Below are 14,232 nucleotides of genomic sequence, written 5' to 3' on the forward strand. Positions count from 1 at the left end.
CTGATTTTTCTCAAAGAACCAACTCTTTGTCTCCTTGATTCTTTGTATTGTTTTCTTTGTTTCTATTTTATTGGTTTCAGCTCTCAATTTGATTATTTCCTGGCATCTATTCATTCTGGGTGAGTTTGTTTCTTTTTATTCTAATGCTTTCAGATGTGCTGCTATGTTGCTAGGGTGAAATTGCTCCAGGTTCTTTATATAGGCACTTAGTGCTATGATCTTTTCTTTTAGCACTGCTTTCAAAATGTCCCTTAAGTTTGGGTATGTTGACCAGGTAGTGGTGGTGTACACCTGTAGTTTCAGCACTTGGGATGCAGAGGCAGGGGGATCTCTGTGATTTGAGGCCATTGTGGTATACAGACAAACCCTGTCTTGAAAAACAAAAAACAAAACAATAGTTTGGGTATGTTGTGCATTAGTTTTCATTGAATTCTTTTATTTCTTTTTGACCCAGGGGTGATTCACTTAAGCAATTTTCAATTTCCACGAGTTTGTGGGCTTTCTGAAATTAGTGCTTTTGTTGAATTCTACTTGAAGCCATGGTGATCCGATAAAATACAGAGGTTATTCCAATTTTTTGTATTTATTGAGGTGTTACTGGATATGTAGTTGGTTTTAGAGAAGGTTCCATGCCGAACCAAGAAGGTATATTCTTTTGTGTTTGGGTGGAATGTTCTAGAGATGTCTGTTAAACCTCTTTGAGCCATAACATCAGTTACTTGCTTTATTTCTCTATTAAGCTTGTGTCTGGAAGTCCTGTCTAGTGGTGGGAGTAGGGTATTGAAGTCTCCTACTACTACTGTGTGGAGTTTGATGTTTGATCTAAGCTTTAGTAATCTTTCTTTTACAAATTTGGGTACTCTTATATTTGGGGCATAGATACTCAGAATTGAGACTTCATCCTGGATGAAGTTTTTCTGTGATAAATATGAAATGTCCTTCTTAATCTCTTTTGATTATTCTTAATTTGAAGTCTATTTTGTTAGATATTAGAATAGCTACACCAGCTTGTTTCTTAGGTCCATTTATTTGGAAAATCTGTTTTCAGCCCCTTACTCTGAGGTAATGTCTGTCTTTGAAGTTGAGGTGTGTTTCTTGTATGCAGCAGAAGGATGGATCCTGTTTTCATATCCATTCTTTTAGCCTGTATCTTTTTATAGGTGAATTGAGACCATTGATAGTAAGAGATATTAATGACTAGTGATTATTAGTTCTTGTTATTTTTGGTTTTGTTGTTGTTGTTGGTATTGTGTGTGTGTTTCCCTTCTTTGGGTTTTCCTGGTGTGGGATTGTCTATTGTCTGTGTTTTTATGGCTGTAGCTAACTTCTTGGGTTGGAATTTTTCTTCTAGTACTTTTTGTAGAACTGGATTTGTGGATAGGTATTGATTAAATTTTCTTTTGCCATGAAGTATCTTGTTTTCTCTTTGATTGGTGATTGAAAGTTTGCTGAGTAGCTGTGCTCACATCTGTGTTCTCTTAGTGTCTGCAGAACGTCTACCTAGTACCTTCTGCATTTCAGAGTTTCTGTTGAGAAGTCTGGTGTAATTCTGATAGGTTTGCCTTTATATCTTTATATCTTTTGCAGCTCTTGATATTCTTTCTTTATTCAGTATCTTTAGTGGCAATGGGACTTTTTTATTTGTCATGTCTATTGGGTGTTCTGTGAGCTTCTTGTTCTTTAGTCATGTCCTCTTTTTGGTTCTGAAAGTTTTCTACTCATGTTCTGGTAATAGTGACAAAGATCTGTAAGGTGTAGAGTGCTTTTGAGTTATTTGTTACAAGTTTTATTATCCTGTGGTCATTTTTCTCACTTTTTTAATTGATTTTTTTTTGAGAATTTCACACTCTACACCCCATCCCACTCATTTCCCAGTCCTTCCCTTATCTGCCCTTCACCCTTGTAGTGTCTCCCTCCCAAAGGAATACTTAAAAAGAAATAATAAAAGGAAATAAAAATAAATAAGACTTTTAATTAAAGAAACAAAACCAGGTCACTCCTCCATCTTTCCTGCCTCTATATTGCCTCTGTTGGTCTTAGTGGCATTGGGAGCTTTGGTGTATCACATAATATACCCTTTTGTCCACACAGCTTTACTTCCAAATGCTCATTGTGTAATATGTTATTAGTCAGGTTCAAGACCTCTGACTTCTGGTACACCATCAGTACTAAACCCTCACCAAAACTCCTCTTGGATATTCTGTTTTTGCTCTGAGTTGTGGAGATCCTGCAGCTATGTTTCCGCAGGACCTTTCCCTTCACAAGCTCCAGCAGGTTATAGATGGAGTAGATGTTGTGGAGATGCCAACTCAGAGCCCTGAATGCGTGCCTGGGTTGTAGCTGAGTTGGTCAGTCAGAGCCACTGGACCACCGCCCTCAGATGAAGAGGTGGGGCCAGCTTTTCCAGATGGAGGGGAGCTCTCTAGTGCAAGGCTGTTTATTCCAGGGCAAGGGGTGGGTCAGCTGTTCTTTGAGATGGGGTGTCTCTTCTCAGGCCAGTGATGCGCAGGACCAGCTCAGCCTGGCCCTAGTACTTCCACCCATGTTCAATTCACGGTTTATAGGTCCCTGTGGTAACATGGGCAACAGACATCAACACGGACCCCAGCTGCAGCAGGACCATGGACCTAGATGTGACCAGCAGCAGCAGCTTTGGCCAAGATGGCACCATTGCCCTGGGTAGAAGCATAGGCCTCTCAGATTGACATGGGCCCAACAGCAGTGTGATCTCTGGGCTCCAGTGTAGGCCCAGGTGGTAGCCCAGACTCGGGAGTGGGGGATGCAGGTTGCATGACCCTTGATGGTAGCAGGAACCATGATATCAACACTGATTCTGGCTGCATTAGGGCCACGGACCCAAACATGGCCCCTGGCCACAACCTGTACATCACCATGACCTCCAGGTGATAGTGCAGGCCACCCCAATCTGTATGGCTCTGGCAGCAGCATGACCCTTGGGCACCATCCTGGTCTCATGTGGTGGCCCAGACCCTGGGTATATGCCCAGGCTTCAGTGGGAAGTCATGGGCATTGATGCAGATGTTGGCTCTGGTAGGACCACGGACCCAGACATGGTCCTCAGCAGCAACTTGGCAGGGAAGTCACCATAGCCCCAGGTTATAGTGCAGACACTCAGATTTGTATGACTCTAACAGCAGCTTATCCCTCAGGCCCCAACATGGTCACAGGTGGCATTCCAGAACCCCGAGATTCTTGTGGCCTTTGCTGCAACGTGAGCCATGGACATCAACCCCAGACGTGATCCATGGCCACATCTCAGGCCCAGCTGACACCTTGGCCCCAGTGGCAGCACAGGGCACCTAGGCATTGCCCCTGCTGCAGGGTGGATTATTGTTTTTTTTTAAATGAACACTATTTTTAGATAATTCTAGGAAAAGTCCATTTTTATGTATTTAGGCTTTACTTAGCTGTTTGTTTGTTTATTTTGAGACAGGGTTTCTCTGTGTAGCCCTGGCTGTCCTGGAATTATCTCTGTAGACCAGGCTGGCCTCCAACTCAGAAGTCTGCTTGCCTGTGCCTCTGGAGTACTGGAATTAAAAGTGTGAGCCACCACCACTCAGCCTTGCTTAGCTTTCTTAAAAATGTTTATTTGATTGTTTTGGGAGTTTCTGGCACACCACAAACAACTCTAGGAGAGGTATTTTACACTTGGAACTAAGATTTTTTTGGCAACCTATGGCTTTTTGGAAGAATATTTTTTATCTTATTTAGGGGAACTCCAGTTGAACTCTCTATGTGAAAAAATACATATGAAGCTTATAAAATAGTAGGTTTCCATATGACTTCAAACATTCTTAGTGTTGTCATCATTCTCCCTGCCTCCTCATGTCTTACCCTTTTGTCCCTCTTTGCCATTAAACCTTCCTATCCATTGTTTGCCCTTTTCCCTCTATATCATCAGTGTACTATCACCCCATCTCCCTTTGGTTTATTAAGCACATGTTTAATATATATCCCTAAATTCATCTACATTTTCTCAATATTAACTATCACATCTCATCTATATGGAAATTAGTTTATTTCTGAAGCCATAGAACTTTCATTTTCAGTTATTAGCACTCACACAGTGAAGAGAATTTCCTGGGACATTCTTTTTGATGTTATCCCATAAATGGAACAGTTGCTCTTTGTTCCAGCTGACTGGACTGTTTCCAAGACTGACTTCCTTTGCTTAGTGTATCATCATAGTTTTCAGCCTCAATTTTCTCTTTAGTTCTTGGACCTCTTCCAAGATGAGCAGTTTCTAAGCATCTTAGGTGTAGTGATCCCACTTCCCCCAAGGATTTTACTAGATTCTAAAGATATCAGTAAGGGTGACATGAGGATAGCTAGAAAAGCTACTTTAACTATACTGTACTTTACAAAAAGAAATTTATGAAATAAGACACTAGTTGTAACAACAGAATAAAAATAATCTAAGGTGAATCTTTTAAATCAGTGCTTTTCAAGCAATTGATGTAGCACCCGATTTTTAATTTCCAGTCTCTTAATAACAGTTTATACAGCTAACACATTTGTCACATGTTTTGCTCAGATGCTTTGAAAGCATTATCTGATTACTTCTACAAAGGCTACTAAGTAGCCACTCCCAGTCCCTGTACCTATAGTAGAGCAGCATGAGTAAGATGTCTCTAACTAGTCTGTTGAGGTCACTTTGAATAATGGTGTTGATCCTAAAAGCTGAGCATTGAAGCTTGGAAAAGTACATGGTTTGCTTAATATTAATAACTGTTAAGTAGTTTAGTATAGGCTTATTCTATTCAAACCAAAATTTTTTCATGTCTGAGAAGAATATTACTAATAATGTATAAAAATAAGAACTTTACTTTTGGGGACTTAGATTTTCTATATTTTGGATTTCTGAAACAGCTATGATCTACCTTTAGAATCAAGAAAAAAAATCAATACATATAAAAGTAAAATATCAAAACAAGAAAAAAAGAAATGTACAACAGTGAAAAATGATAAAATTTTAAAGTAGTTAATGTTTTCATATAATTAGAAATGGGTAATTTGGAGGAAGTTTGAGGAGCTAAAACCTGAAAAATGGTCAGAGAGAGCGTTGATGAATGGTTTATAGGTGTAATAGTCCCTGCTTTCTGTTTTTTGGACAGTAGGAAAGAAATATTACAGAGCTGGCTAATTTTTAGCAGAGATTAATTTTGATGCTTTTTAAATATTTTAAGGTATAATTTATACATGGGTTTATAAAATATGCTAGTTGTGACATTGTAGCCAGCTTTCCTTTGAGTGATGACTTAGATGGTAGAAAAACACAGGACTATGATAAAGTGACTGAGATTAGTGTTAGTTGTGGTTGGAAATACCTCATCACTGTTTATGTGTCAGAATGTAATTCTGAGATGGTAACTAAACTGTGTGTTTGACTGTAGCCATGGCTCTGGTTGGACTCCCAATACTTGTTCATGTTTTAACCTTGGGCATGTTACTTAACCTCCGTCGGCCTTGACTTCCCATTAATAAAATAGAATTAAAACAGTGCTTTCCTTCCAAGACCATCATGAAGTTTAGAAACAGTTATCTATATAGCTTTCTGTGTCTCTGTGTGTGCATATATAATCCTGCACAGTAGAAATGTGGACTAATATCTACTGAGTAATGAGCTTTAAATAAAGACATATGTTGCCTCTGTTCTCATGATTAGAAGACATTTTATAAAATGTGTTTAACAACAATGAGAAAATGGCTTTAAAATACCAACAGGTGCTGGAGAGATGACTCAGAGGTTAAGATCACCGGTTGCTCTTTGAGAGGTCCTAGTTCAATTCCCAGCAACCACATGGTGGCTTATAACCATCCATAATGAGATCTGGTACTTTCTTCTGGCCTTCAGGCATACATGCCGGCAGAACACTGTATACAGAATAGATAAATAAATCTTAAAAAATAAAATATCAACAGTGTCATGGTTGGTATCTGAAAAAGTCACACTTATTTTTGTTGTTTCTAGTTTCTCAGGAGTAAAGGCTTTTATATATGTTTAACTTAACTGTTTTCTCTTTTATAGTTTATCAGAGAAGATATGAAATATAAAGATGCTACAAATAAACATAGTCATCTTCACAGAGAAGATAAGCACATAACTGTTGAGGATTTGTGGAAACAGTGGAAAACTTCAGAAGGTAAGACTGCAGTGGTCTGAAGTCTCAGCTTGTCTGTTTCTGCCCTGCTTGGCGCTGGTAGCCCTACTAATTGCATATATTTTAATGAAATACCATCAGATCATATTTCTATGAGAATATTTACATTAAAACTTTTCTTAGATCTATTAGGTTACAGGCTATTTTTAGATAATTTGATATCCTACCCTGGACTGAGCAAGATAATATCTGTTTGAGCTCATTGTGTGAGGTCTTAAATGGTATTATAAATGTTTTATCAAATGAAAGAAAAAAGGATACTAAAGTTTTCTTTTTAGTTGTGAATAATGCCTTAATTCTTCAGGAGCCCAGGAATTTTAAGCTTTTCCTGAAGTCCTCTGTGAGCCCTGCTAATGCTGTAGTTTACCTTGTGCATTAAGGCTGTGCTCCAAGACCTCCAGAGGAAACATCCTATGCATGCTGTTTTTTCAATGAAGAAACACTTCTTCAGTGAAGTATAATTCATAAGTTAGGCACAGTAAGAGATTAACAGTAACAATAAGTAACACAGTAGAACAATGTATTGTAATAAATAACAATGTATTATAAATAAAAGTTCTTGATATGGCCCTTTTTAGCTGTCACAGAGCAGGTAGCATATACTGTGCAGATATTCTAGACAAAGGAATGATTAATGTTCCTGACAGAAAAGCGCAATATTTTTTATACTACTTAGAACACTCATTTAACCCTTAATGGGTTGTTGGTTTCTGGACGTTTCCATCAGTATTTTTCTCACTGAAATGAAATATTGGCAACTGAAACTACAAAGAAGTAAAACTATAGATGAAAGATTCCTAAAGTTGCAGGATAAAATTTAGTAATTTGAATTTTGTTCCTTTTTTGTTTCTAAGTTGTCTAGCTACTTTGTGGACAATAATTTTGAACAGCACAGAAAGCTAAAGTTCCTCGACTGAGACACTATGCTAGGAAGGTGCTAAAATTTAAGCAATTTCAATTCATTCAGTTTATTTTGTTTTTCAGTGTTAGTTAACCAAACTATTCCTTTTCTAGTGTTCCTATTTTACAAATGCTAAACAGTTGTGTATGACACATATTTTTCTCTAAAAGTTTGAATAATGAAACTAAGAAGCTGAACAGACTTTTATAAAAACATAAATAAATGAATTACTAGTTGATTATCAGTTATAACATCTAGAAAAGGCAAAATACAAAAGAGGGTGTGTAACTGGAGAACCGGTTAGGGACTCTCTGGAGGAAGGGCTATCTCACTCAGATGGAGTCTGCCAAGTCACACACTCTGCATGGCCAGTCATCACATAGGGAACCTTTTTTCTTGGGGGAAAATATTTTCAAGGCAAAAAAGAGATGTCAAAAACGCCTTTGTCTGTATTTCTTACTTATTTTACTTATGCAGATTGTTGTAGGCTTGTAGCCTTGGCTTTTACAAACAGACAGCCTTTAAAGCCTTCCTATTAGAGGTCTACAATACAAAATATGCCAAAGGAAAGATTTTGTGGTAGGAATTTCATTATAGCTGTGTCCTTTGCCAACTGTTCACCTAGCAGAGTAACTTACTTAAAATATAAATCAACACCATTAAGTGACTCAGAGAAAAAAGTCAACAAGAATCTTCACAAAGTACTGTAAGCCATGGTCTGCACTCAACCCATGCTCCAGTCACGGTCCCCTCTTTGCGCTTTTCTGTTGTCTGTCTCCTTCATTTCCCACTCCATCCTCACGAGACTGGCCATTTCCCTTCTCAGTGTGCAGGTACAGATGTTCTTTTACCTAGCTCCAGTATCTCCTTCCTTAAAGTCCTTACTAAGGGCTAGTCTCCCGATGGGGTTACTTTTTTTTCCTTTTTGGTTTCCTGATACACATGATCCTTCATATCGTGTTTTTCCCGTCACTTACTATGTTCTCAAGTATTTCAGAATTACTTATTTATGACACCTGTTCCTTACCCACAAGATAAGGCTTAGAGAGAAGAGTCTGTTGTGTTTATTAATAAATCTCCCCATGAGGGAGACTCTGTCCTCAAAAGTCTTCTTGCTGCTCATCTAGTGACTTTGTTTTGAGTAGATCTTTTATGATCTGTGAGAATGTTTCTGGTTTGTTTTCTTGTAGTTTAAGACTTTTCCAAGGTAAATAGGCCATTAATCTTCTTTTTCTCTTATGCTTTCACTTCTGCCCTTATCTCCTTATTTTATATGTGATAGAAGGATGGTTTACTGTTAAGTCCAAATTGCTTTCCTGACCTCTCACCTCATTTGCTTAGGGGTAAAGGCCTAAGAGTGCTTGTCACGTTCCTGCTAGCACTCATGCCCAGAAGGAAGGAGAAAGGAAATGGTATGTGGAGGATTCAGGCAATATGACCTCACTAAAAAGTTTACAGAGGTGGGGTTGAGTCTCTCTGCTCACAGTTATCAAAGAGTCAGGTAGAGCCGGGCATTGTACATTAGAAATAATAAGTGAATACAACTTGGTGAAAGGGACTACCTTGTTAAGTTGGGTTGAGGTTGCCTAAAATGAAAGAGAAAGGCAAATCACAAAGATGAGAGCTGAAAGACATCCATGTCAGATGTGGTAGTGGCCAGGTGAGCAAAGAGGAAGAGGATCACAACTTGGTGTGTTGTTGGGGAATGGATATGTTTTGTATATTTTGCTACTACAAATGAAATGTTAACTTGTTTGAAAGTACCTCATGGCATAATGTATTGGCACATCTCTAATTACCAGTCATACATAAGATAATATATGTTACATGGGTTATCATATATTTTGTGGCAAGCAGGCATAGCACTGAATAGTCTGGGGATTAAAGTTAAATCAGACATGGGTCCAGGATGTTCCAAGCAAATTACTGAGTATGGGGGGGGGGATAGCTTGAAATTATAGTATAAGGTGACAGGTCCAACAGTACAATTAAGGCTAGAGTATGGATGGAGCTGGTTCATAGACGGGAGTGACTAGCTCATTAGTAGGATTATTTGCAGAGGTGATATTTGGAATAGACCTTGGAAATTGACTAGTAGGTCTTAGAAAGGAAGGCAGGTTATGTGAGAAGGGCAGTTGGGGGTGGATAGGATCAAGATATTCTGTGTACATATGAAATTGACAAAGAATAAAAAAGTGAAAAACAAAACTAAAAATAAAAGGAAAATTATAAAGTATACCACGAATGGTTCCATCCTTAATTATAATTGAATATTTTTTAAAATTAGAAGTAAAGGTAGCATGCTACTGAAAGTATATGGGCTTCCAGGTCATATAATTTAAGAGATGACTCACAGGGCTAGAGAGATGGCTCAGTAGTTAAGAGCATTTACTGGCTGCGCTTCCAAGGTCACAGGTTTGATTCCCAGTGCCCACAGCTTACAACGATCCATAATTCCAGTTCTTGGGGATGCAGTACCTTTTTCTGGCCTCTGAAAATACCTCGGAAACACATCTAATGCACAGACATTCATGCAGGCCAAACACCTGTACATATAAAATTAAAAAATTTAAAAGCAATAAAAGTGGCTCACTTATAGAATGTGAATCTTCTGTAATGTAAATGAAATGTTTTCTGACACACCAGATGGTCTCTTAGCAAGTGCTGTCTCTGTAATATTTCTGTATAAACTCAAATGTTGAGCTATGCTTTTTTTTTTTTTTTTTTTTTTTTTTTTTTTTTTTTTGGAGACAGGGTTTCCCTGTTTAGCTTTGGAGCCTGTCATGGAACTTGCTCTGTAGACCAGGCTGGCCTTGACTTCACAGAGATCCACCTGCCTCTGTCTCCTGTGTGCTGCAATTAAAGGCCTGCACCACCACCTGGCTTAAAGGTTTTTAATAAGTTGAAAAGATATGTAAAAATTTAGAAAAGTGTAGCTTAAAGCAACTTAAATTATCCTTAATTCTGAAAGTGGAGAGATTTGGGCATTTATAATTGTTATTTTCTTTCTTTTTTAAAAATATTTATTTATTTATTTATTTTGTATACAATATTCTGTCTGTGTGTATGCCTGCAGGCCAGAAGTGGGCACCAGACCCCATTACAGATGGTTGTGAGCCACCATGTGGTTGCTGGGAATTGAACTCGGGACCTTTGGAAGAGCAGGCAGTGCTCTTAACCTCTGAGCCATCTTTCCAGCCCCTATAATTGTTATTTTCTAGTGTAAATAAACTTAAACACAAAAATGATCTTGGGTATTTTCTTTCAGTTTATGACAGCAATTTTTTTGTAAGCATTACATAAAAGTAAAAAATTCTTGGCCATGGACCTTGAATTCTTAAAAATAAGACTCATTATAAATTATTATTCTGCATTGAACCTTTTTATGCAAAGGTTTTTCTTCTGGGTGTGTTAGTGTGGGTGAATTTCTAAATACTGATAAAAAGCTACTAGCCTTTTCTAGTTCTTCACTGTTGATTTTTACATAGAGACTGAATTGGAAAACATAGATGGACTGAGTAAATACTGTTTGGCATTATTGTCAGAGCTACTCAAAACATAAAACTTAGAGATCCAGTAGCATTTTTGTGTATCCAGCAACAGAATACTTTGTCTATTTGCAGTATGCAAGGCAGTTACTAGTAGGATCCAAGGAAGTGTCAAGCCATTTCTTCAAGGAGTGTTAACATTTTTCATAAACACAGATGAAAAGCTAGATAGCGATGTAAGAATGCTTGGTTATATACTACTTTAATGGTGGTGAAATAGGAGTTTAGTAATATGGATGGATTTATTCTAGGGGATGAATCAATATTGTGGAAGGTATACATTTTCTTAGACATAGGAAAGGCAGGGATATACATGTTAGCACTTTTAACATGAGTAAACAAGTCTTTTAAAATGGTGCATTTAGTTTTAAATTCTTTGAATAAGTATCATTTATTAGCCAGAGATATAATTTCTTTTACTGTATGTGATAGGTCACCAAATATTTCTGTATCTTAGTTCTGTAGTACAGGTGAATACTGTCAACTACATCTAGAAGGCAGAAGGTTGTTCAAAATCAGAGTTAAAGTGCTTCAAGCAGTGCTGAGCTCCAAACAAATGATCATTAGATATCTGTTTCTGTTATTGTTTCTGTGAGGAAAATGTGACCATAGTAAGTTAAACAATGGAGTGTCACACTAAGATTCTGCCCTTATTTATACCAGTGCCAGTGAACCCAAAAGTTATTGTCGGAAGGAAGCTGTTGTTTGTATGTGGTCCAGTAGCAAAGATAAAGGTATTCTGGAGGATGGCATCACAGTTAAAAGTAGCAGGGTTTACTGTGTATGTTATATACAGCAGTTCATGTAACATTTTTGTTACCACCTCTAAATATTAGACATTATTGAAGCTCCCAAGAAAGCCTTGTAATAGACACGAATTTATAGAAAGACTTACTCATCCAGACAAGAAGATTATTACCATTGTGTGGATAAAATGTGGGTTTGATTGGGAAGAGTGGATCATCATGGATTCTACAAACGTTATTACAGGAGGACTTGGAAACTTTGCCCCCGTGTTTACAGGGTATTTGGGGGGTTTTCTTTATGTGGTTTCTGTTTGTTTGCTTGCTTGCTTGCTTGTTTCTCATGATTAAACATACTGGCTTTGAGTCCATTAAACTAGCTCACACAGTAGGAGTATTTTGTAAATGCTTATTAGGAGCAAGGCATTGTCCCAGACTAAGATACTCTGATGAAGAATGCTTCTTTATTCTTGACTTACACCTATCTGTGGCCTGTTAGAGGAGAAAGACCTACTGACAGGTACTTAAGGGATGTTCTGCAGTCGCCTGTTGAGAGCTGTGTGATAGATAGGAAGAGGCCTGCCAGCAGAGGTTAAGTAAGGTGAGTAGGGTGACATTTACCTTGTCACCCTTAACTGGACGTTTCTGCTGGATGAATAGTTCTAAGCTTATTAGTAATTAATACAGCATATTTAAAGAAATACAGTTCTTAGTAAGCTTTCTAGCTAATACTGCTTAACAGTTCAAGGTTTAATATTTTTGATCCTGTGTGCAATGCTGTTAGTTTTAGAAGCTGTTGTCAGCTTCAATATAAGTTTGGGTTTTCATTGCTCACCGAAAGCACCTTAGACAAGGAAGCCCTGTTCCCTGAGATGGAGTCTAGTTTCAGGATTGATAATGCCATCATTTATTTGTACTGCTAACAAAAGGTTCTTAATATTCAAAGCTGCTTCTGTGAAAAGAAAGGTGACACAAAGATACTCTGGTTCACTCTGTCAACCAAAATTTAGGGGGATCAATATAGGTTTTGGTAGAAAAGTATTTCATAATCACTCTACATACCAGGCGAACATTTATGTGTGCTGAATATGGGGAGCCAGGTCTCAGAGGACTGGGTCAGAGGATCACAGCTTCCAGGGTTGGATTATGACTGAGAGTTTAGATTAAAATCAAACCAAAACAAGCAAAACAAATAATACAAAACCTTATACATCATGTAACATGTATCCTTCATTCTTTTATAATCATAATTTTCTTTTTATCATAAAATCCTGAATTCAGAGAACTCTCAACAATAAGTTTCTTATATTTCTTTATTGAGACAAACTGTCACTATGTAGCCCAGGCTGGCCTTGGGTTTTTAGTTCCCCTGCTGCACCTCCCAAGCACTGGGATTACAGGTGTGTGACGCCATGCCTAACTTTGATCTGCCTTGATCACCATCCTATGTTAGCATTAGTTCTTGTGTTTCTTCATTCCAGAACTTTCTGTCAGGCTTGTTCTGATTTATTATTTTTCATGTTTCCTATTTCTCTTGACATGCCTTTTACTTCATGGCATTGGAGTTTGGGACACTTGCCAGACTAAATACCTTTTTAACTTGTAAAATATACATAACTTTGATGCAATTATAGTCTCTAATAAGTTATAGAGACCCCACTCAGAAGGTAAGAGACCTACTGTCACATCTCTACTCTGAAAAGTTGACCATTTTTTATCTTTTGTAGTACATGAAGTAAATGTGTTTTGAGGCTCATACTTCTTATGAAACTTAACAAGTTTTCTGGTATAAAATTCATAGAATGAAGGCCAGGTGGTGGTGCATGCTCTTAATCCCAGCACTCGGGAGGCAGAGGCAGGAGATCTCAGTGAGTTTAAGGCCAGCCTGGTCTACACAACAAGTTCCAGGACAGCCAGAACTGTTACACAGAGAAACCCTGTCTCAAAACACAAAACAAAACAAAAAATGAAACACCAAAGGCAGGGGGGAGGGTCTTCATTGCATGAAGACTTATGCAGTCAAGAAGTGTTATTTTCTGATTGTTTGTGACTTGTCCTTACTCTAGTTCTTTATGCTTGAGTGGGCCTACATTTTTCTGCATTCATAAATGCGAGGCTTGCAGAACAGAAAGAAAACCCTTTGCAGAAGGTAAAAATGAGGATTGTCCATTTCACTGTTGGTTATGGATTACTTAGAAAACAGCAGTTTTTGAGCATCATATTTTTGTTTGCTTTCTTTTTACCATTTCCCCAGCAGTTGGGAATTAGTTGCATATGGATATGTGTTGAATTGTGTCCTTGGTTTGGAAAGGGGATAGGTAGGAGGGACTGTGAGTATAATCTTTTTTTTGTTTTGCTTCTCTCTCTCTCTCTCTCCCTCTCTCTCTCTCTTCCTGAGAAAGCTTTCGCTGTAGTTTTCGAGCCTGCCCTTTTACTCTGTTTACTGGACTGACAGAGATCTGCCTGCCTCTGCCTTTCAAGTGCTGGGATTAAAGGTGTGTGTCACCATGCCTGGCTGAGACTGTGAATATAGTCTGATGTTCAGATATGTGTTATTGACAGAAATTCGCTATATTAAATTCTACTTTACATGGAATAAATATTATTGTTATTAAATATGACAATATAAAACAATAGTGTTCTCTTCAAAGATACTTAAGAAAGCATTTTCTTTCCAAGGAGGTCTTACACTTGAGTCCTCTCCCAATTCAGCTGACTATTATTATCTTTAAAATCAACTATAATAAACACAATATAAATTGGAAATGTAATGAAAAATTTGAGAATATTAGCCAAGGTTTTCAACTTATATATTATCTCATTGTCTCATTTCTGAAAATGGGGTAAATTACATAGTA

General features: G+C 37.7%; 1 protein-coding gene across 1 annotated transcript in view; it reads left to right on the forward strand.

Moving 5' to 3' along the window:
* Stim2 (stromal interaction molecule 2) overlaps positions 1–14,232 on the forward strand; it is a 120,136-nt gene that overhangs the window by 64,029 nt on the left and 41,875 nt on the right. The window contains exon 3 of the mRNA XM_005359237.2: positions 6,050–6,164. Within this exon, the coding sequence (XP_005359294.1) occupies positions 6,050–6,164 (115 nt within the window). The remainder of the gene's footprint in view (positions 1–6,049; positions 6,165–14,232) is intronic.

The sequence above is a fragment of the Microtus ochrogaster genome, linkage group LG1 (assembly GCF_000317375.1).
Source record: "Microtus ochrogaster isolate Prairie Vole_2 linkage group LG1, MicOch1.0, whole genome shotgun sequence".
NCBI classification, from domain to species: domain Eukaryota; kingdom Metazoa; phylum Chordata; class Mammalia; order Rodentia; family Cricetidae; genus Microtus; species Microtus ochrogaster.